At 33.2% G+C, this 25,113-nt stretch overlaps 3 protein-coding genes across 3 annotated transcripts; all 3 read right to left on the reverse strand.

Moving 5' to 3' along the window:
* Positions 1-2,454: 2,454 nt before the first annotated feature.
* Positions 2,455-3,216, reverse strand: LOTGIDRAFT_115534 (hypothetical protein; the record flags this gene model as incomplete). Its single annotated transcript, XM_009054226.1, has 1 exon — positions 2,455-3,216. One exon carries the CDS (start codon positions 3,214-3,216, stop codon positions 2,455-2,457), a length of 762 nt encoding a protein of 253 aa, XP_009052474.1.
* A 4,499-nt stretch (positions 3,217-7,715) lies between these two features.
* Positions 7,716-19,539, reverse strand: LOTGIDRAFT_231745 (hypothetical protein; the record flags this gene model as incomplete). The annotated part of the gene is made up of 14 exons (XM_009054227.1): positions 7,716-7,786; positions 8,408-8,535; positions 9,129-9,265; positions 9,707-9,852; positions 10,381-10,511; positions 10,903-11,030; positions 13,693-13,850; positions 14,316-14,446; positions 15,755-15,885; positions 17,065-17,237; positions 17,596-17,726; positions 18,190-18,326; positions 19,108-19,286; positions 19,503-19,539. The coding sequence occupies 14 exons, from the start codon at positions 19,537-19,539 to the stop codon at positions 7,716-7,718; spliced, it is 1,818 nt and encodes a 605-aa protein (XP_009052475.1).
* Positions 19,540-21,865: 2,326 nt separating this feature from the next.
* Positions 21,866-24,447, reverse strand: LOTGIDRAFT_159737 (hypothetical protein; the record flags this gene model as incomplete). The annotated part of the gene is made up of 4 exons (XM_009054228.1): positions 21,866-21,951; positions 22,142-22,312; positions 23,676-23,752; positions 24,407-24,447. The coding sequence occupies 4 exons, from the start codon at positions 24,445-24,447 to the stop codon at positions 21,866-21,868; spliced, it is 375 nt and encodes a 124-aa protein (XP_009052476.1).
* Positions 24,448-25,113: the final 666 nt, after the last annotated feature.

Consider the following 25,113-nt stretch of genomic DNA (forward strand, 5'->3'; position numbering starts at 1 on the left):
GTAATGGGAGACACAAACATTCTTTAGTCATATTTCTTACTTGAGTACTTCCTTGAGATAGATAGGGGGAGACTTAAGTAAATCCTGAAGAATAAAAATGGCGGCCTTCTTTTCTAATTGCTCTGCCTTGGACACAAAAAGGCAATAAATAATAATTGTTAGCCGTGGCTCACTACACTTGTACACTTCTTTTCACTTTTTTTACTCAACAAAGTTGTTCTCAACTGAGAATATTCCTGAAAATGGTTTGTGGCCCCCGTATTCGAGTAATTTCACATTTGATTAGATTCTCAACCTTTTAAGAACAAAATTATTCACATGACAAGTGACACTAATTGTTGATTTGAGTTATTGTTTTTGGAAGAGAATTTTTTTGGATTAGTAGCCAGCTTTGTAAAGTATCATGCCAGAAAGAATTCTTGATTTCGAAAAGTTTTTTCTCAATAAAGTTGTCACCAAAATTGATTATTGAGTTGAAGGAACAACCAACCGAAGACTCAAATAATTTTGACCATAGGGCATCTGTATTTAATAGTCTGTCAATCCAGGTTAATTTCATTAATATGTTGAAATTGAATATATTAATCATTTTTAGACCTCCCTTTTCGTAATTTTGAACAACAATTGATCTTTTAATTCTGTCTGGCTTATTATCCCATATAAATTTGAAGAAAAGCTGATTTACGTATTTAAAATAGTCATTAGGTGGATCAGGCAGTGAGATCAGAAGATTTGTTATTTTAGGTAAGACAAGAGATTTAATAACCGTAATCTTTCCAATGATTGTCAGTTTGCGCCTTTTCCATGCTGTTAAGACATTTTCCATGTCAAGTAGTTTTTTATAATAATTTTCGAGAACATCATTTAGATTAGTTGTTGAGAAATGCACACCAAGCAGCTCAAATTGAGTGCAACCCCACTCCAACTTCCACCTCGAGTGATGGTATACATCTTTAGAATATTTTTTGGATCCTAACCATAAGACTTTTGTTTTGAGAGATTTATATTAAGGCCAGAAAAAGATTCAAAATAGTCCAAGGTCAGCATGGTTTGTTTCAATGTTTCAGGAGAGCCAGCAAGAATGAATGTAGTGTCGTCTGCGTATTGTGAAAGAAGAAATTCCTCATTATTTATAGTAATTCCTTTTATATTCTTATTGCTTTTGATTATAATAGTTAAAATTTGCACACATATTATAAAAAGGTATGGTGAAATTGGATCACCCTGTCGGCATCTGCGTTCAAGGTTTATGCAACTTGGAAGAAAACCGTTTTGTAATATTCTTGATTTAATATTATTTTGAAAAATTTGAACCCATTTTTTTAATGGAAGACTGGAAATTGAAGAAATTTTATGCTTGTAGGATAAAATCCCATGAGATCGAATCGAACGCTTTTTCAAAATCAATAAGTAAAATCATTCCTGGTTTGTTCTTTTCATTTACGTAATTCATTATGTCATAGATTAATCTTATATTTTCACCAATGTATCTCAATCCAGTTTGCTCCTTACTATATAATTTTTATCCTATTGGCAATACAACCTGATGCAATTTTATATACCGTGTTTAATAAGGTAAGTGGTCTCCAATTTTTGAGGAGGTGTTTAAGTTTATTTTGTTTAGGAATTAATGTAATTAGACCTAGTTTCTGTACCTCAGAGAGTTCACCTTTTTCATAACAAAAATTTATTGCTCTGATGACAAAGTGACCAATGTCCTGCCAAAAAAGTTTAAAGAAATCAGCTGGCAAACCACTTGAGCCGGGGGAGCGCTCATTTTTCATATTTTCAAGTACTCTTTTGGCCTCCGAATAAATTATCTCCCCTTCTAGTGAAAGAGCTTCATAATCTGTCAATTTGCTAAAGTCAATAGTGGACATCTTTTCTGAAAGATTACTATATGGAATTTGTTTTGTTTTTTTTTCCTTAAAGAGTTTCTTATAAAAAGATTCAGTTTCAATCAAAATTTCACTTTGTTTATGAATAATAGAGTTATCATCCTTTTCCAGGTGACTGATTAATTTATTATAGTAGTTTCTGGACTCCATACTACAGAAGTATTTGGAAGGTTTTTCGCCCTCTTCAATCCAAAGGGCTCTTGATCTTATAAGGTTGCCTTTCAAGTGGAAGTTTCTTATTTCAGTAAGTTCCTTTTCAAGGGGTTCTAGTTTGTCAATCTTTTCTAAACTGGTCAAATTTACATTATTTTCGATGTCTTTCATTAATTTTATCAATTTTTTTTCTTTTTCATTTTGATTTTTCTTTTTGAAGATTGAATAAGAGATGGTTGTGGATCTGATTTCCATCGTTAACACATCAAGAAAGTCTGCATCGTTAGTATTAAATTGAATTAGGTTATTTTGAATTGTATCTACTGCCTTCCTATTGTATATTGGAAGGAGATATTGAAGTTTGATATCGTGTATTATTGTCTTAACTAACTCAATGTAGTTTTTATCTTTCAGTAATGAAGTGTTCAGTTTCCATATACCTTTTCCTGTTTCTATTGGAGCTAATTTTAAAGATAACAGGTGAGTGATCAGATCTATATTTTATATCAATTTTGACCTTATCAACTTTTAGTAATATGTTCTCTGAAACCATGATATAATCTAGTCTAGCTAATTTTAGGGGATTTTTTCTTTTCCAAGTATACTTTCTTAAATTCGGGTTGCAAGTTCGGAAGATATCATGTAGATGATTTGATGAGATTTGTTGGATCAGAAATTGGCGAGCTTTAGGATTATTAATATTTCTATAGTTTTCAGTATCAATGTTCGGGTTCAAAACCAAGTTTAAATCTCCACAAATAATAATTTTGCCAAACTCGTCCAACATTAAGAAAAGATGTTCATAGAAACAAGGTTTATCTTGATTCGGACCATATAAGTTGACTAGTGTATAAGCTTCGTTTTCTATTTTTAGATTTAAAATGATTAGATTTCCACCTTCATCATTGTATTGTTTAGATATCTCAAAGTCAAAGTTATTGTTCATCAAAATTGCAACTCCACGAGAATTATTTGAAAAAGAATTGTAAAAGCATTTGTAGCCCCATTGACCAGTTACGTAACTTTCAATGTTTTTCGTGAAATGCGTGTCCTGAAGACAATATATGTGGTGTTTTTTTTGTTTAAGATAGTTGAAAACATCTCTTCTTTTTTCAATGTCTCTAAGACCCTGACAGTTCAGTGTCAAAATTTCAAGTGAATTCATTTTTTTTCAAGAGAAATTCGGTTATTTTAGATTTGTAACTATTTATATTTAAAAAAATTAAAAGTCTTTTTCCTATTTTGTCATTATTTTGTACTGAGAACATATGAAAGGTTTTGGACAGTGGACATGTGGCATGAAAAGCATGCTTAATGAAAACATTTACAAAGAAAGAATTGGATATATAGCAATGCCATTTCGAACAAAAAGTAGATAATTTCATCCATATGACATCCTAACCATAAACATTTAACTCAAGTTGATAAGGCATCATGGTTTGTAAACAGAGGTGGGGGGTTTCATTATGGCAATAGTGTAAACATTACTAGAAATGGCCTGACCTAAGAGCTCATTAACAATTTTTTTATATTCAAATAATGACATTTGAAACAGTTGCTATTTTAAGATATAATATTTGAGTACAAAAAGATAAATATCTTCAGCTTTCAGTCTATGCATCCTTAATTTAAGATTACCTTATAAATTCTACAATATTAATTATAGTAGTAATGCATGGTATGGTCATGGTTAACAGTAATTACATAAGGAAAACTAAACATATTCTGAAATTATAGAAAAATAATTACATAAACACAATATTCTAGTTTTAGTCTTAGTTTAACGTTGATAAAAAACACATGTTGTAAATTTACATTAACTAGAAATACACTTCTTTCCTAGAAATTTCAAAAAATGTCCAATTTTGTGGCAGAAAATGTTTATATGTAAAAACCACTTTTAAAGTGATAATGTGTGCTTATGTTTATATTTGTATCAACGAAAATAAAGTTTAGACCAAAAGCACCATTTTGAGGCTGATATTCAATTTTTCATAAAAGAATCGGTAAATTGCGATATAGAATCGAACTTGCGCGACAGTAGTAATCTACACATCAACCATTGTGAAACAACACACGTTATATTTAGTATTCGGGGGATAACTAGAAAGTAAAAAGTATGGCGATGGCTCAAAATTTGATAATTTCTGATGAAACTATAGATGACGTGACATCTAACCCTCAGTACGTTGCAGACATTCCGTATACAATGGATATTTTCCCAGTTCCCATAAATAATCCCGAGGGAAAAGCACAAGATGCCTTGTTTGAGGATATCAATTTATGAACTATAACATCCAATGGCTGTATCTGACTTTTCCTCAAGACCCGTACCCACAGAGATTGAAGTCTATCGATATTATCTTCAAGAAGATTGGAGAAACTATAGACTACCGGATATCTTTCTATGTTACAACAGGAACCGCATTTTCCTGTCATCAAACGTCTGTTTCAGAGGATGCACAGGAATGTGGACGAACTGGTCAATGATTTCGAAAATGCTGTTGTTGTGGATTAATTTCCATTTTGAACCATAATAATTATTATTATTATATCAGTGCTTATTAGTTGTTTTAATAATTCTAGATCTTAATTTGCTTTGTGTGATTTGATGTTATATCTTATCTTTATTCATTGCTCGTTATTGTTACATCTGATGGTTTGTTGATTTCAATTCCCACTTTATGTATTCTATTTACCTTTTCATATCTGTGTCAATTTTCGTTGCTTATAATTTTACTTGATAAACAAGATGGCTGCCAGTGATAGATACTCATTAAAGTTCTCTGTAAACATCTCCAATCAAAAACGAAAACGAAAGAATTTGAAAAAAAAAAACATTATGAATTTATGTGTTTGTGAGTTGTTCGGTGTGATCAAGATTTTGGAATTATTCTGAGGATTATATTTACAGATAAGGATATTATTTCTTATTACAATTTTATCATCTATTCTGGTACTTAATTATTAAATTTACAAATAAATTAAAATGTATTGATATACTCATTTTTTCTTATACAAGTTGTTATATATTAGTTCTAGTCTTGTACGTTGTATTAGGTGACGGATTAACATAAGTCTCTGCTTTTTTCGAAACCCAGTTTATACTTTATATAATATATGTATAATCAATGAATAAAATATTGTTTAAACAATTGTATATTGTAAACCAAACAGGAACTGTTGCAGTAGGTTTTCTACTAAAACTATTCACTATCTTCCATTTGTTTCATTCAAAAACTACTTAATAACTGATAAGGTTACTTCACTATTTCTAAGTTTTATCAGCTCCATATTGGGAACAAGTTTTGATAGTGACAATCAAGAACAAGTCGACTCCATTAAGACAGGACTGAAAAGGGAATTACGATCATAATATGTAATTGAGTGTCTAATAGTACTATATTTTCTCTTCATCTTTGATAAGGAAAATATTACCTCAATTAATTCAATTTATTTTATGTGTTAGTCACATTATTATCGTAACAGTACATTTTCATATATTCATTTATTTTCTTCCTTATTTTTTGTTTATCATTTTGTAAATATGTTATTGTAGTTGTATGTAGAAAGATCCCAGGGAAGATTGCCTTGTGTAACTGGGTTTCTAATAAAGTTATTATTATTATTATTAGTACTATTATATATAATGAATATTTCACTGTGATTAACCGGACGGATAAAGTGTTGAGTATCTGTGTTACTTTAAAGGAAGAACAGTTCTATAAAAGTTTACAATTGTTGCTTTTCGGCCACTATACAACACAATCTAGAGCCTTCAGATGAAAAGTAAAATCATTCTGCTTTCTTGTGAAAAGTTTTGTCACATACTTTTTAACTGTTTGTATTGATATATGAGACACAAAGTAAGCTAGATAGGCCAACTGGTTAACAAGCCAACTCGCGTCGTCTGCAATGCTTTGGGTTTTTTTCTCAATATAGTTCAAAATATTTCTATATGACACTACTTTAGTGTACCAAGTGGTTATAACATTTTCCGTCTTTTCTAGATCGCGTTTTAGAAAGGATCAAAAGCCAAGATCATATCGAAGCGGAAAAATTAGAAATATTCAAGAAGATCTCTGTGGAAATTCAATTATTTACAGGTCTTGATGGATTATCCCCCCTATTTTGAAATTATCAGCAGAACACTTTGCTTCTCCTATAACCTATATGATAAACCTTTGTATATCTAAAAATGTTTTCCCCGACTAAATTGAAATGGCTAAGAGGCGTGGCTCCAAGTATTATAGATACAGGTAACAAGACAGGTGTAGTTTACCTAGATTTCAGCAAAGCATTTGATTTAATTGATCACAAACTTATAATGGAAAAATTAGCACTTTATAAATTTCATCACAATATCAATGATATAGCTAGCACTGAATAGAGATAATAGTCATTACCTAAGTAACTGTTTAGATAGTATCTAACTATGAATATTTGTTATTATATTTATGTTAAAAACTGTTTTTTCCTACAATGATTTGTCTGAATGGTTGTATCTCTATAATACTTATAACTATCTGAGTTAATCTAATCTAACTGTTAATCCCTAATACAATGTGAGTTTATTTTGTATTGTTTGAGCTGTTGTTCTGTTATATATAAGTAGTTATAGTTTTTTTTATGATAAATCATCACTTAAGAACGTTTCCTGTATGTGTAATGAAACGTTGTGTTTAAATAATAAATAGAAGTTTATATCCATAAAAATGTTGTTTCTTAAAGAGAGTGTACTACTTTATACGTATCATAGACTTAGTCTGCCAGTCATAAGCTAATATTACATTATTACAAGAGACCTACAGATCCCCCACTTTTTCTCAACTTGTCGGTAAAACGCGTAATCGGTGGGTCAAAGACGGTAATGGTTGGAGGGTTATCTCCCTTGAAACGTTCAGTTTGAGTTTTAGTTTGTAATTCTATGATGTGTTTTCTAATTCGTTTGAAATGAATTTATTCATAAGTAAACTTTTACTAGTTCAACAAAAGAGCGCAAAAATCGATACAAATATCGAATGTAATGTTGTAATGGATTTCGATTGCTTAGACAACGCAAGTTTATTCGATACACTGTGGTCGGTGCACCAAAGAATCTGTTTTAGGCTAAATGACTCGACCTGGATGAACTTCTCGTTTCCTAAGTTAAAATTTGAAACAATAATGATTACTAACTGCTCTATAGACGTATAGCGGAGTTATAGTAGCAAGTAGCAACAAACGATACACCATCCTCATCATGTCACGCTACGCCCCTGGTAATGTCTTGATCGACTCATGAACAGTGGCGTTTCTAGGAAATATTAGTTGAGGGGGTTTCAGGAGGGCTACAGGCTATTCTATAACTTTGTAAATTGTTAAAAATTACCAAAAGATGTGCTAAATTTGGCTTTTGTCATGGTGAAAATTCTAAAAAAACTAACGATCCGAAATTGGACCTGAACAACTTTCATTAAATGTGAGTTTTGTGTCTGGCCCTAAACGTCCCCATATAGCATCCATTTATCACGTCCAAGGAACGGGCAGAATCAGATTAGTCGGACTAGCAAATCGGTTGGATTACTTGGAAAACAGCGGATACATTTTAAATTACATACTAGTCCATATTCCATATATCCTCACCCACAAATATACACTACCCCTCCCCACCCTTTTCACACATCAATGGTGAATATACATTAGATATAATGAAGTGAAACATAGTAACCATTTACTGTGGAAGATAGCTGGCCCTGAAATAAAAATAAAATAGCTGCAGACCTATTACCAAACCAAGGTGCTTCATGAAAGCGAAAGTAAAATTGGTATTTTTGGGAATATTCTCCAATCATGTAAGACGATATCAGCTATCATTTCGTACAAGATCTAGAACTGGTGTACAAAATTTTTTATTTTGGCCTATTAAAATATTTTTATTCTGAAAATTTAGAGGAAGGCTGACGAAATGAAAACAACCGTCCGCTTAAATCGACAAGCACTGGAATGCAAATGGGGAAATAACACATTTTTGACTTTTTCCACGATTGTTACCAAGTGGTAACACCCCGCATAACGTAGTAACGGCTTTGCATCATAAATGAATGGAAACGCTGTCGGTCTCAACTATCATCCCGACATTGCAAAATCATGCAATTGAACGTGGTCCAACTACCAAATACTACAACTACCAACTACTACGACTACCAACAACTACGACTACCAACAACTACGTAGTATATCAGAATCTGCTGGAAGCGGATGTTAATCTGTCATCTACAATCAACCAACCCCGTCAGTCTTATATTCATGACACCCAAATAAATAAATATAATACTCCCTTGCAATAAAATGCAAGTAAAGCGTGTAAGACTCACCAGGCGAAGATTTCTCACAAATAAATCCCTTTAATCTATCACATCCTGCATCATTCATTCCTCCACTGTATTCTATACTAACACAATCTTCATTACCATTATAGTTATTAGGTTCTGTAGACCAGGGACTGAAAAATCAGATGAATACTAGATAAACATCCAGAGTTTTCAGATTTTTAACAGAGTATGTACTTATTACAGAAATTCCTCATAATGTTGACGAATACGAATACCTCTCCAAATTTTAATTTCATTTCTTTGTATGAAATGACATTAGTAATGCGCATATCTTACTTCCGGTTTTAAGGAGGTATTTGATTTCCTTAAACCTCACGTGTAATTCGACGCAAGTGATTTTGGATAATGATTAATGTTTCCAATCGTTGTGTAAGCGAATCGGGGGTTGTGGGTATTTGTTTCACATAAACCTCACAATGTAGCCACCTCATGTTACATTTAAACAAATATTCGTCGAAATAGACATCAAAATCGTGCGATGATTATACAATAGAAAGGACAAATTCATAGGGTTATCTTCCTACCAAGTACCAGAAAAGGACTTTATTCAAAACATGTTTCAGTGCCACGATTTCGTCCTCATGTCATTTAAAATTGGAATTGTACTGAATATGATGCGTGACTCGCACACGAGCGTTATGTCATCAACTTGTTTTGGCGCCCCCTCTTACTCTTCCTAAACTATGTATAGTTGAATACATACATGAGTCCATCCACACCAGACCAGTTATCAGAGTCATCAGGATACGTCCATTGTCCATTCACTATTTTATCATTTAGTCCAATCCACCACATATTAGGCCAAGTATCGATATCTCCAACTAATGACATGACATATTGCTAGAAAGACACAACCAAACATCAACTATCGAGTCGTCATTCAATCTGATTAAAATGCTACTTCGTTTCGTGTTACTTATTTGTTGGCAGGATCTAGATGTCTATAGGTCAGAAGGCGTCTCTGAATGACATAAACAACATGATGTGGTAAACAAGGCAAACATTGCAAAGGTAGTGCTCAAGAGCCTTGATAGGCAATTTGTAAAGATATGTAGCAATAAGTTAAAATTAAAAAAATCAATTAGAATATACGATGTTTACCATCTGAAAAAACCTGACTAATGCTGATGCACCCTCAGTTATCTTACATCGCCATTTTCCCCAATAATTTTTATTCCAATGAATCTAAGTCATCAATTTCGATGACAAGATTCAAGTATGAGAATCGCTGAATAATATAAGAGCCTTCTCAAGAACACAAATATATATTGAGGAACATACCATTTCTTGGGCATCATTCACAGCGAGGAGCTTTCCTTTCTTTCTCTTACAGATACTCAAAGCAGTTTCTCTGTCCGTCAGATCCACAGAGAGAAAGTAACAGTTATAATTGTATAAAGACCAACTATTAGGACAGTTCTCGCTTTCTACAAAGAATACAATAACATTCTCCATCAAGAGTAGCTCCAGAGTATGCATATTTCATGGTAAATTAACGTCTTGTTCCTGTTTTAAAAAAATCTTATGGTTTCAGCGGACTTAATAATTATGGGAAGGCGGGTGGGGTGGATTGGATTCCCCCCCACCCCCACTGCTTCTCTTTCAAATGTACATAGCGAAAAAATTTCCTGTGGAAACCAGTTGACAATTTTGTACCCCCTATTTGACACCCCCAACGAAACATCACTGTCCAGTAATCGAACATTGACTGTCCAGTAATCGAACATTGACTGTCCAGTGATCGAACATGGAATGTCCAGTAATCGAACATTGACTGTCCAGTAATCGAACATCGAGTGTCCAGTAATCGAACATTGACTGTCTAGTAATCGAACATTGACTGTCCAGTAATCGAACATTGACTTCCCAGTAATCGAACATTGACTGTCCAGTAATCGAACATTGACAAAAATTTCCAAAACCGAAATATTGAAATTTTATTTTATTTTACTTACTGTCCATTGGCTTTTCACAAACATAACCCAGTTGAAAGACAGTACAGGGGAAATCCATCTTCGTTCCATCTCGGTTTATACCAGCACAATGTTGATTGGGGATAGCATTCCTTGGACTTATTTCCCAATTTCTTAAAGAAAGTCAATAAAATAATGAATTTGCAAGTCAACAAATTCATCCTACTCTTCAATAAGATATGAAGAGGTTCTTTGTATTAAAGAATATTCTCATGATGGAGTTCTCGCCCCTGCTCACTGAGATCATTTACTTGACTTAAACACTTGAAGTCTAATTTTATCTAAGATTATCCGAAACAAGCGTCGGCATCATGAGTTGATTTCAAGTAAAATAAAGTAAAACACACAAGCCTACCAGTTCAATTATGAAAAACCAGATCATGGTATATATATGATTTTCTTATACATTGCATCGTCTCATTGGCTATGTTGCCCATCGAATCGGCGTCCAGTAATCTCGATTAAAGACTAGAGCATGTGAAATGAAACTGGAAATAAACTTACATCAAAGAAGAATCTGCTTCAGTACCATCCGCCCACACATACGTCCCTTCTGTTGACTGATCATTTAAACCTATCCAATATGTTCCTTGATCCATGACTTGTCCGGCTGACTGCATCGTCATATATCTCTGGAAAATATCAAATATTATATCGGCTAAATGATATCAAATACTGTAATATACCCAATAAGATTACAAAATATTGCCTTATACCAAAAATATCGTCATAAGTCCGTTAGACGATCATAAAATATCGTCACATTTCGCTAGAGGATCATTAAATATCGTCACATATCGTTAGAGGATCATTAAATATCGTCACATATCGTTAGAGGATCATAAAATATTGTCATATATAGTTAGAGGATCATAAAATATCGTCATATATCGTTAGAGGATCATAAAATATCGTCATATATCGTTAGAGGATAATACAATATCGTCATATATAGTTAGAGGATCATTAAATATCGTCTTATATCGTTAGAGGATCATTAATTATCGTCATATATAGTTAGAGGATCATTAAATATCGTCATATATAGTTAGAGGATAATAAAATATCGTCTTATATAGTTAGAGGATCATTAATTATCGTCATATATAGTTAGAGGATCATTAAATATCGTCATATATAGTTAGAGGATAATAAAATATCGTCATATGTCGTTAGAGGATCATTAAATATCGTCATATGTCGTTAGAGGATCATTAATTATCGTCATATGTCGTTAGAGGATCATTAATTATTGCTATATATAGTTAGAGGATCATAAAATATCGCCATATATCTAAAAAAAAAATATCTCCAACTATCTCTAGAAATTATAGAATATTGTTATATATCTCTAGAAAATTATAGAATATTGTTATATATCTCTAGAAAATTATAAAATATTATTATATATTTCTAGAAAATTATAGAATATTTTAAAATATCTCAAGAAAATTTTGAAATATTGCTAAATATCTCTAGAAAATTATAAAATATGGTTATATATCTCTAGAAAATTATAGAATATTGTTATATATCTCTAGAAAATTATAAAATATTGTTATATATCTCTAGAAAATTATAAAATATTGTTATATATCTCTAGAAAATTATAAAATATTGCTATATATCTCTAGAAAATTATAGAATATTGTTATATATCTCTAGAAAATTATAAAATATTGTTATATATCTCTAGAAAATTATAAAATATGGTTATATATCTCTAGAAAATTATTAAATATGGTTATATATCTCTAGAAAATTATAAAATATTGCTATATATCTCTAGAAAATTATAAAATATCGACAAATATCTTTAGAAAATTATAGAATATTGTAAAATATCTCTAGAAAATTATAAAATATCGACAAATATCTCTAGAAAATTATAAAATATCGACCAATATCTCTAGAAAATTATAGAATATTGTCAAACATCTCTAGAAAATTATAAAATATTGTTATATATCTCTGGAAAATTATAAAATATTGTTATGTATTTCTAAAAAATTATAAAATATTGCTATATATCTCTAGAAAATTATAAAATATCGACAAATATCTCTAGAAAATTATAGAATATTGTAAAATATCTCTAGAAAATTATAAAATATCGACAAATATCTCTAGAAAATTATAAAATATCGACCAATATCTCTAGAAAATTATAGAATATTGTCAAACATCTCTAGAAAATTATAAAATATTGTTATATATCTCTGGAAAATTATAAAATATTGTTATGTATTTCTAGAAAATTATAAAATATTGTTATATATCTCTAGAAAATTATAGAATATTGTAAAATATCTCTAGAAAATTATAAAATATCGACAAATATCTCTAGAAAATTACAGAATATTATCAAATATCTCTAGAAAATTATAAAATATTGTCAAATAGCTCTAGAAAATTATAAAATATTGTCAAATATCTCTAGAAAATTATAAAATATTGCTATATATCTCTAGAAAATTATAAAATATTGTTATATATCTCTGGAAAATTATAAAATATTGTTATGTATTTCTAGAAAATTATAAAATATTGTTATATATCTCTAGAAAATTATAGAATATTGTCAAATATCTTTAGAAAATTATAAAATATCGACAAATATCTCTAGAAAATTATAGAATATTGTCAAATATCTCTAGAAAATTATAGAATATTGTCAAATAGTTCTAGAAAATTATAAAATATTGTCAAATTTCTCTAGAAAATTATAAAATATTGCTATATATCTCTAGAAAATTATAAAATATTGTTATATATCTCTAGAAAATTATAAAATATTGTTATATATCTCTAAAAAGTTATAAAATATTGTTATATATCTCTAGAAAATTATAGAATATTGTTATATGTCTTTAGAAAATAATAGAATATTGTTATATATCTCTAGGAAAGTATAAAATATTGTTATATATCTCTACAATATTATAAAATATTGTCAAATATCTCTAGATAATTATAAAATATCGCCAAATATCTCTAAAAAATTATAGAATATAGTTATATATCTCTAGAAAATTTTAAAATATCGCAAAATATCTCTAGATAATTATAAAATATCGCCAAATATCTCTAAAAAAATTATAGAATATTGTTATATATTTCTAGAAAATTATAAAATATTGTTATACATCTCTAGAAAATTATAAAATAATGTCAAATATCTCTAGAAAATGATAAAATATTGTCATATATTCGCATGATAGTTGTACGAAAAGATTCGAACCTACGGTGCTCATTGTTCAAGTACACAGGTAAATATTATTAAACTTTCCTTACTAGTTCATCTTCAGACTCAATCTTCACCAAATCACCACTGAGTTTCTGACATGCGGCACGAGCGTCAGCCCAGCTAGACTTCGGAGCATTATAAACTTCATAGCATTTATGACCAGCTCGAGACCACTGACCACAACCAAAATCATGAGTATCAGACTCTGTTAAACAACAATAAAGATTTATTCTCGTAATTAACAACTGGGATTCATATTTCCTATCTGTTACTAACCCCTATCGTGGTAGCAACAATGGCGTTTATTTCTATAAAACACCAGGTGAGGGGGCCGAGAAATTTTACAGGTCGGCCACAGGCTATTTTTACACTATGTAAAATGATAAACAATTTGACAGTGGAGGGAGGTGGGGTAAAGCTGGGCCGCATCTTTTCTGGAGAGGAGGGGGGGGGGGGGGGGTCCCTGCTCCCTGTTCTTGACAAAGAACGTATATAGTTACTAAGAATGATAATACAAAGTACACAATTCAATCCATGGCTGATGTCAACAAGAGCTAATATGCCAAAATAACAGATCTGGTGGCATAATAACATTATGAAATATAATATGTTGAACTCGCGTGTGTGTGTAATTGTAAACTATTAAAAACTAGAAACGAAATCAACTTACTAGATGCCTGAGGTTTTCTACAGACAAAATTAAATGCTTTATTACAGTCTCTGTCACTGAAAGTCCCTTCTTGGGTTGCTGTAGCACACCATTCCCTTCCTGCCAAATTATCTGGTTCTTGCGTCCATTTTCTAAAGTATAATATGTATTTGTTTGATAGCTTATATCATATCGAAATGAAATGAATGGAGTTTTACGTGCTGCTTTTCTGCACTTTATTGGGCTATGAGTACAACGCAATGCAACGTATTCAGTGTGGAATGAGGGATTTGTGCCAGGACATTAGCATTAGTCGACTACTACGCCCTCTACTCTATTGCCATTTCCAACTGCTGAACCTATAGCACATTTATCTTCGGTTTATTGTCCAACCCGAATGATCCGACCTGCATCACTGACATTGGGAACTGGGTTGGATAATCAGCATCTCGACCTATGCTGTGAATGAATCCTGGAACTGGAGAGGGAAGACATTTGATTGGCAGGAGGTGAATCAGAATGTAAGTTATAAAGAAAGGTTGTTAGACCTTCCACGAGTGATTCATTAAAACAAACGAAAGAAACGGTTGGTCTTATTGTAATTCGACTTAGAATAAATAAACCAAGTACAGTGGTGTAACCTATTTTCGTGGATATAAGGATTCAACACCGAATTTCGTCAAAGTTAAAAAAACGAAAAAAAAATTTATGCCTTAGATGTTTCCTCAGATATTCTACAAAATAATTAAAATTAGTTTATTTCGATTTTCTTTATGAATCTTTCACTTTGACCCATATTTCATGAGCAACTAACTCGGCAACGGCGGCAGAATGTGTCACTTATTTTCGTGTACAATGTTTGATCTATAAATAAGTCGAGAAAAACACGTTGTATGGATACCGGGTGGTATAATCAACTTCTCTTAGTATTTATCTTTAATATCAATTCATTATAACTAGTGACAATTCCTTCAAAGAACCACGATTTAAAAAAAAATAGTGACTGACAAAATAAGATACGTAGCGTGATTTATTGCTAAAAGTCACTGAAACAACATAAGAATATGGTCCACTTTGTGTTCCATAGAAAGTTTCTGCTGACAAGGAATCCGCTAGTTGATCACGTGACATTCGTTGGAATATATTCTAGCAGACGACACTTGGAATTCCGATTACCGCTTGGGATTATAAGGAAATTCGGCCGATAAAAAATGGTGACATTTGGTAATAACTGAAATCCGCCATTTTGTATTTGTCAAAGTATACATACGAATACGAATAATAGGTTTCCACGAAATTAGGTTACTTGACTGTACTAATGAAACCCGAAATCCAAAACACCATATTGACGAAACATTGGTAGCATCTAACAAACTTATCACATGGGGAATAATATCAATCATAAGTGAGTAAGTATATCATAATGAAGAGTGGTATTAGGTGTTAAAAAAATAACTTACATATTTTGAGGATTGTATGTAGGTCCAGTCTTCCAGACCCATATATACTGTCCTTCCTGGTCAATATCATTTAAACCAGTCCAATATCTGGTGTCTGTGTTGTAGAATGGTAAAGTTTTACTAAGAATATCCTGAAAAATATATAGAGTCAACATAGTCATCAAAACTTAGACTCAAACACAAGTGAAGAAACTAGCATGGGAAAGTGTCGGCTTCAGGCTTAAAACGTTAACGAAACGAACGTATAAACGAAATTGGGTAGGCTACTGACACCTTCCTGGCAAAATGTTATGCAGAGGCTGGTGTAATAATTATACCAAATGCAAGTATAAGAAGAACGTAAAAACCCCCTCATGGCATTTTCACTTTCTACTTCTCACTCATTTTCAATCTGATTAAAATACATACATACATATGTATGACAAAATTAAAACAAGTGGTCAGACGACACGTGTCTGATGGTTAGAAATGATTACCCGGAATTCCTCACTAATAGTAAGGGAATCTTTCAATGAACAAATTGGTTGATTGTAAATGATCCAGAACAGAAGATGCACACAATTTCGTCAGATCATAGATGGGTGAGGAGGTAACCAAACAGGAAACAATACATCAAGATTTTCCACATTAATATTGAAGTTGATCATTTACGATTTATGAATACAATGAAAGGATGTTTACGCTCTTCTTTTCCATTTGTTGGTATGCTAAATTCAACAATCTCGATGCAATCAAAGGATCTTGTTATTGGCCTACCCATTATATATTGCCACTATGTGGATCTTTAAACTTCACAGCCTGTAGCTAATGGTTGACACTTTTTCATGTTCATTTCTTCTACTCGCGCTGGCCATTGTCGACAGAAGAAAACAGAGTTGACAAATGAAGTAAACCTATATGGATTGCTGTCCCTTGCCGTGCCTTTCAATCATCTCCCATCAAAACGAATTATTGATATCGCAGTATAGATTTAAAGGGATTGTAAAGAGGTTTTCTAAAAAAAAATATGTTTATTGGGGACACTTATAGCATCGATTTGTACCACTCCAATTTTCAGTCAGACGTCTGTGGATCCCACAATTCCACAAAAGATAAGTGTTTGATGACGTCATTAATCGCAATATAGGCTTGTATCACATAAGGCCTTCTCGAGTAGTGACGTCATCAAACACTTAGTTTTAGTGGAATTGAAGAAACCACAGACATCTGATTGAAAATTGGAATGGTGCAAATTGATGCTACTAGTGAATACACTTGAAAAATTTTGATAACCTCTATACACGCTCTTTAAGACAATACGTTTTACTTACCGAATCACTGTCTACATCAAAGGTCATAAGATGTACGGTAGCGGTCGAGGTCGACATCGACGTACACTTAGCATTAGCTTGCTGCCAAGTTAAAAACTGGCTGGTATCCGTATAATTACTAACCAGAAAACAGTCCTTCTCTCCCTCTGTCCAATCATAGCTGGGACACTCGACTAAAATATGCAACAGCGTATAAAGAAACATTCAGCCCTTTCGTAATGGTGGGGCCCGTGGGGGCTGGGCCCCAGCAAGTGAGGATTAAGCCCCAGCTAAACCTTCTTTAGTTGAGCAGAGATTGATTCATTTATAGTGTATTTATACAAAATCAAAAAGATATAGATTTTGATATGTTTATGGCATCCCAAAATTGTCAGAAATGAGTTCTTTGAAAATATAAATATAACTAGTCGCAACTATGGACATGCAAAGAGAGGAATATCTAGACCGAAATTGATGCTAGATCAAGTTTCTTTTGTATTTGTGTTATGAACATTTTCTAACAAAGATAAGGATGGTAAAAAGTATACTAACATGAGGAAGAGATGTCTGTTTCACAAATATAGGGTAGAGTCGAGGAGCATTGTTCATCACTGAATGTTGCCTGAATACTGATAGCACCACAGTCTTCATCATTACTATTATCAGGTTCTTTATTCCATTTACTGGAATAGAATGGATATAGGTCCTACATTTTCTGCCCCTGATTGGGCTACTGAAGGGTAACGTCTTGCTGTGTGCAATGGAGGAAAATTTGTCAGGACAGTGGCATTGGTGTGGGAGTAAAATCGGTAGCTGTGACACAACGGCTCCCTGATTTACTAACAATTAATATTCTATATAAACATTATTATCCTTGAGAACTATAAAAAAAAAAGACTAGAAGTAGATGTTTCTGAAGTAGGGTTTGCTGTAATTGATTGTAAAGGTGATTTGTAAAAAATTGTATGTGTATCGGGAACACTGAAAGCATCAATTTGCACCATTCCAATTTGCAATCAGACGTCTGTGGTTCCTGCATATCTACATAACTAACCCAGTGTTTGAATGTGGGTGTGAGAGTGAGGGTGTTTTGAAAGGGTGGGTATACCCTATCCTATTGGGATACCTGCTACAATACCAACTTACACGATGCTAAAATCGGGATATTCATCAGTTCCCCATAGCCAGGTGCCCGTAGCTCCGTCCCCATCTGTCTTCAGCTGATTTAACGCTGTCCAATAATCAGCCGCTGGATATCCCTGGAATTTCCGCTTCAAAAATGACTGAAAAGACAAGTCATTGAAATTTGGTGCTGCAATCTGGAAGAATTCTTAAAAGTCTATGGAGAGTTTCCAACATGATACATTCAATACTTCTAGGAAATATTTGAACACAAATTACAATGAAAAAACCGACACCTACCAAAAGACAACGTCTAACAACAATGAAATGTTGTAGATACAAAATGCTATTTATAACAAATTCAACGGGACAATGAACTTAGGCCCTGTGTGCTACAGGCTGTACTTGTTAAAAATCCTTCAACAGTTTGAAATAAATAAAGGGTTAGCTTCAAAATTCCACTTGTCGAGGCCTCTGATTGGCTGTATCTGCTAGCATATGAACTATCGTAATACACAAAATGTGACTATTCTAAGATCAAAGACAAAGGTCGTAATAACTTGATATTGTGAAGACAGCATTTGATAAAATATTGTGCAAATATATCTGCCACAGATAACAGATGACTTATCGTATTGAGTCGCCTTGGAATATTCACTTAGGCACACATTATTAGGCACATTAATATTCAGCACGAAGTCATTTAGGCACAGTAAAGTACCGTGTCAAACTGACTTGGGCTTAAAATATTTGTGCCCAATTGACAGCATACCGTTACCCAAAGGGGGTACTAATACCTTAGGGTTGGGACCAGTGATCTAGCATCTAAGGTGCAGTTTGAAATAGATTGGCATTGTGAAGATGGTGTCCCGATCTGAATTTGAACAATCCTGTCATAAAAAGGACCATCGAGAATCTTATCATTTTAAAAAGTTTTCTCACCAGTTCATCGGCTGATTCAATTCTCACAAGTTGAGCTTGTTTAGCCTCACAGGCCTCTATAGCATGTTGCCACGTTCTATTATCACCATTATTAAAATAATAACAATAGATATCATTAGCTTCCCAGTCAGAATCACATAGTGGGGGGTCGACCGCTTTGATTTCTACTAATAAACATACTGAAAAATAGGATGATAATACCAGTACTGACTTGGTCGTTCTACTGTCCATTATTGTTTTAGATTTCATCGTCTATAGATGACTCTTAAAAGTGTTTGAAATTAAGCAAAGTGCGTGAGTGCTGAGAATCAATCTAACATCAATATAATAGACAATAAGCAACTCTGAGACATCATAAAAACAGTTGACAGAAACTAGTAAAATGAGAAGCTTACCACAGCAAAACACAAAGAAATGAAATCCACCTCCCATTTTTATATCATTTCATCAAATCAGATCATTGCAAAATATATAATTAAAAGGTAAAAGATAAGAGTAACTGATAGAATGCAGACCTTGTATTTATCAAAATATTGATAATATTTTCGTATCTCTTTATCATCTCCTACATGGTCGTCGTTCATACGAAATTATCGTCTTCAGCTATAAAGCAGATTGTGACACGATATCAGTGAGCAACCATTGATCTATAGTATCCTGACCATCTAGCTAGTAGAATGAGACACGATAGCAGTTAGCAACCATTGATCTAAAATATCCTGACCAACTAGCTAACAGAATGAGACACGAGTTCAGTGAGCAACCATTGATCCAAAATATCCTGACCAACTAGCTAACAGAATGAGACACGATAGCAGTGAACAACCATTGATCAATAGTATCCTGACCAACTAGATAGCAGAATGAGACACGATAGCAGCGAGCAACCATTGATATAAGTACTAGTAATATTACACCCATTTTATATCACTGTATTTCATATACGTAATTCAACAGCTGTTGGCCTGGCAAGAATAACTTTTTGTCCATAATTAATGGTCGTTTTATTCTCTTTTGCCGACGAAGACTTGTAAGCAAAAATCTATTATGGATGCTGATGGTCACAGAGAACTGTTTTAGGTAAATAGATAGTTTTCTGTGGTCAAAATGCATCCTCGTTATCACCACCATGCAGCCACATTCGTGACATTCAAGCGAAGACAGACTATTGTTCAACAATTAACAATATTACCTATAATCGACAGGGCTATCGAGCCGACAAACCCAGCCGCAAATGCTGAAGAACAAGGGCATGTCTGAACTCGATAGCTAAACTGCATTACTTCTATTATATTCCCTCCACATACACGATTTTTCTTAGGAGTCCTTACGAATCGCCAACTCGTAGGCATCATACGAGTTATTAATCAGATTGTTGCCACGGATAACTACGAGCAACGAACTGGCATTTTAAGAGTTGTATACTTGTTGATACGATTTTGTAGATTTTATACCTTTCTACAAACAGAAAACTTTGCATGAGAATACGTATCTATTCGTAAATTACTCGTAACTACATCAAAAGAAGAGTTTTGACAAATCCTTATGAGTTTCTGCAACTTGTTACACAGAAACCAGCGAGTTATTTATGGAAGCTTGCGGTTAACTAAGAGTCAGCGATTCATAGGACTCATAAGAAAAATTGTGTATGTGTCGGGGGTATTAATTGATCTATTGGAAACACGGACCTGGAGTTTATAGGCTAAGGTTTAACCTTCATAAGTATTTTAACTAGCAGATTCATCGGTCTATTTGTGTGTAATATATGTAATGTAAACAAAATATATTAGCCATGTGGACTTTCCGAAAAAGATACGTTGAGTTATGTATTATCTGCCTTCTGTTGACATCTTCTGTAACTTGTTTTTAAATGTGTATCCACATGTAAATTTTCAACTCCTGGACGTTTTTTCCAATTTTTCTCATCTGTACAGTTTGATCATATCACTGCATTGACAAACAAGCGTGCTACAAGAAAAGTGTTAAAGTTAAGTGTTAAGTGTTAAGTATGAGATGGAGTTCTTAAAACCATGATATTGTGAACATGCTCCGTAGTTTGAGTATTGGATGTCGCTTTCAGAAAGTCGACATTTTCTTTAGTAATATGCGCTTATACCACATACTGTCATCTTCACAAGGTCAAGGTATTACCAACTGTGTCTGCCACATTTCTTGAAAGTACAGGTAGTCTCTGACGTCAAACTATACCTGTCTTTGACGAGGTTATAGTCTTGGAGTTTTCATTGAAATTTCTATATTTCATAATTTTATCCGCTGATGTTATATTTTTCGATTTGTTAAGTGCAAAGAATTCAAATTCGAAGACATGGTCATAATAACTGAATTATTGTAATTAATTTTTCCCATCACCAAAATGGATGTGGATTAACAACCAATCACATGCAATAACCACTGTAGCCTCGGTCATTTACAAAGATACTAAGCAACAGGTCCAGGCCCTCTTTCGCCGAAGCTGTACGTAGACAAAGAGGGACTGGATAATAGGGGCTTTCCTTCCATTGAATGCCGCCACGTGTGTTTAATTGTGGGGCGTGGTTAAGAGTTTGGACGGACTCCCATATTGAAATAAAGTGAAAAAAGACAAGAATTTGGCGAATATATTTTTATTCAATCGAGTTCGGAAGTTAAAGATTAATTTTCATAAACATTATTAGTCAATATATTAAAGGTACGAGTTAATAAAAGAAATACATGTATGGTGACAGTTTATTCGCGGACAAATGGTTTTCTTTTTCATTTAAAAATCATTTATTTTCTCCTCCAGATTATTAAGTAATTCATTCAAATTTCTTTCTCCGATATCTTCATCTCCTTCTTCCCTTTCTGTTAAATATAAACACATTTAATGGTTAAAGTCGTCTTATCTTATTAACATTTAGTTAAAACCAAATAAGGTAAGAAATACATTTATATATATTTTGGTGTATAGTTTTCATTAATTCGAGAGCCTCGCATTCCGAAACTACTTCAGACTTCAACCAGACTGCCACTTTAAAGCGAAGATTTTACTTACTGCCACTAGACTTCTTAGGACCCCTGTAGAATAAAGTACACAGTTGTCTGATATCATTCACCATCTCGTATGGGCAGAAAATGCACCGTTTAGGATGATACTTCTGACAGAAAGAGTGGATACCTTTCGATAATGGTCTTGGTCCACTCGTATCCAACCTTCGTTCTACTTCTGAAATAGAATTCAAGTTTTGGAAAACTAATAACGGTCACATAAATGAGAACTTGGATCAAACCTGCGGACACAGTTAAGAAAGGTGTATCTGTAAGAAAAGCTGTGCAGTGTTCAAATTCTATGAACAAATAGAACGTGCAGGCGTGGAGAGTCAGTGGCGGAGCCAGGTTTACGTCCGAGAGGGGGCGATGCCCCCTCTGCCCCCCCCCCCCCCCTTTGGAGACTGGGGCCAGATACCAGGTACCACAAAATCGAGAGGTAGGCGCAAAAGGCGTCCCAAATCTTTAAGGGGCACCAAAAGCCCTTAAATAACAGCAGTGTCTCTCTCAAAATATTATAAAAAATCATATAACATGTATTCTTTAATAATTGTTATACCTAACTGGTAAATAAAACACAATAACACCCCTGGATATCGCTTCTCGAGTTTCATGGCGATAATATACAGTGGTGTAACTTATTTTCGTGGATATAAGGATTCAACACCGAATTTCGTCAAAGTTAAAAAAACGAAAAAAATTTTATGTCTTAGTTGTTTCCTCAGATATTCCACAAAATAATTGAAATTGGTTTAATTCGATTTTCTTTATGAATCCTTCACTTTGATCCATATTTCATGAGCAACCAACTGGGCAACGGCAGCAGAATGCGTCACCTATTTTCGTGTACAATGTTTGATCTATAAATAAGTCTAGAAAAACACGTTGTATGGATACCGGGTGGTATAATTAACTTCTCTTAGTATTTATCTTTAATATCAATTCATTATAACCAGTTACAATTCCTTCAAAGAACCACGATTTAAAAAAAAATAGTGACTGACAAAAAAAGATACGTAGCGTGATTTATTGCTAAAAGTTACTGAAACAACATAAGAATATGGTCCACTTTGTGTTCCATAGAAATTTTCTGCTGACACGGAATCCGCTAGTTTATCACGTGACTTCATCCGTTGAACTACATTCTAGCAGACGACACTTGGGATTATATCAAGGAAATTCGGCCGATAAAAAAATGGTGACGTTTGGTAATAAATGAAATCCGCCATTTTGTATTTGTCAAAGTATACATTAATAATTTTACCTTGCTTGAAACTACTGGATTCATTCTACTAGCTGATATTGTACAGAAAACCCATGTTTATCAAAACAAACTAATGCGGAGGTCGCGCAAGGTCGCTCATGTAAATTATTAATCCTTTACGGTAATCCACGAATAATAGGTTTCCATGAAATTAGGTTACTTGACTGTAATATGTCTCTATTACCAAAATGCGCAAAAATGTAATCTAAAAAGTGTATATATAGCGAAAGTAACTTATCCTCAAAATTAATGTTCCGTATTCATCTTTTAGAATTACCTTCATTGTATGCGTGGATAGTCACAAATACTGCTATCAAAACCACTAAGCATTGAAAATTCAACATGTTCTTAAATCTAAAATAAAAAGGCGAAAAAACAATCTCAAAAAGACAAAAATTGAGATTTGTCATGTTTGCACATTTCCATCATGTATTCAACAATCATGTATTCAACAATCGACTTTTCAAAAAAATATTTACATATTTGCTGATAAAACCGTATGTCAGGTACCCTCTTAATTTGTTCGTATAGCTAACGAATGGTGTATACCTCACATGTAAGCAGAACAGTAGATTCGCTAAGGTTAGGATAGGATTTACCGTGATCTGTTTTTTTTATTAGGGTTGCGTTTCAGTTTGCGTAGGCCTACGTATTATGTTATCTTAGCTTTAGACTATGGAAAGATTCAAATGCACGAAAAAGCCTTAGATTTCTGATTCAACCATTGTGTCAGACAACGCCCAAGCCTGACCACACAACCCAATCAAATACTGGATAAAACCAAATGTTAGATATCGACTTAGCCTGCCAATAGAGCTGAATGTCAGGTTCCCTTATTTTCATTAATTATGAAAATGAAAATGCCAATACGTAATGCCAAGACTTAACCAGCCAATAAAACTAGATCTAAATATTAGAGAACGCACAAGTCTACTTGTCTATGCCTATCCATAGAGCTGTCAGATAACGTCATTGATATTTTAATAGAGCTCAGTATCAAATACCAACCTTGACCTGTCGATACAGGAATGACGCCTTGAAGCGACCATAGAGCTCAATGTCACAAAACATCTTATCCTGCTGATTGAGCTAAATGTCAGGAAACGTCTTATCTTGCTGATAGAGCTAAATGTCAGGAAACGTCTTATCCTACTGATGGAGGTCAATGTCAGTAAACGTATTATCCCACTGATAGGTTCCCTTATTTTCATTAATTATGAAAATGAAAATGCCAATACGTAATGCCAAGACTTAACCAGCCAATAAAACTAGATCTAAATATTAGAGAACGCACAAGTCTACTTGTCTATGCCTATCCATAGAGCTGTCAGATAACGTCATTGATATTTTAATAGAGCTCAGTATCAAATACCAACCTTGACCTGTCGATACAGGAATGACGCCTTGAAGCGACCATAGAGCTCAATGTCACAAAACATCTTATCCTGCTGATTGAGCTAAATGTCAGGAAACGTCTTATCTTGCTGATAGAGCTAAATGTCAGGAAACGTCTTATCCTACTGATGGAGGTCAATGTCAGTAAACGTATTATCCCACTGATAGAACTAAATGTCTGAAAACGTCTTATCCTACTGTTGGAGGTCAATGTCAGTCAACGTCTTATCCCACTGATAGCGCCCAGTGTCAGTAAACGTCTTATCCCACAGATAGCGCTCAGTAACAGGAAACGCCTTCTACTACTGATAGAGCTAAAT

Source organism: Lottia gigantea, assembly GCF_000327385.1.
Source record: "Lottia gigantea unplaced genomic scaffold LOTGIsca_21, whole genome shotgun sequence".
Classification (NCBI taxonomy): domain Eukaryota; kingdom Metazoa; phylum Mollusca; class Gastropoda; family Lottiidae; genus Lottia; species Lottia gigantea.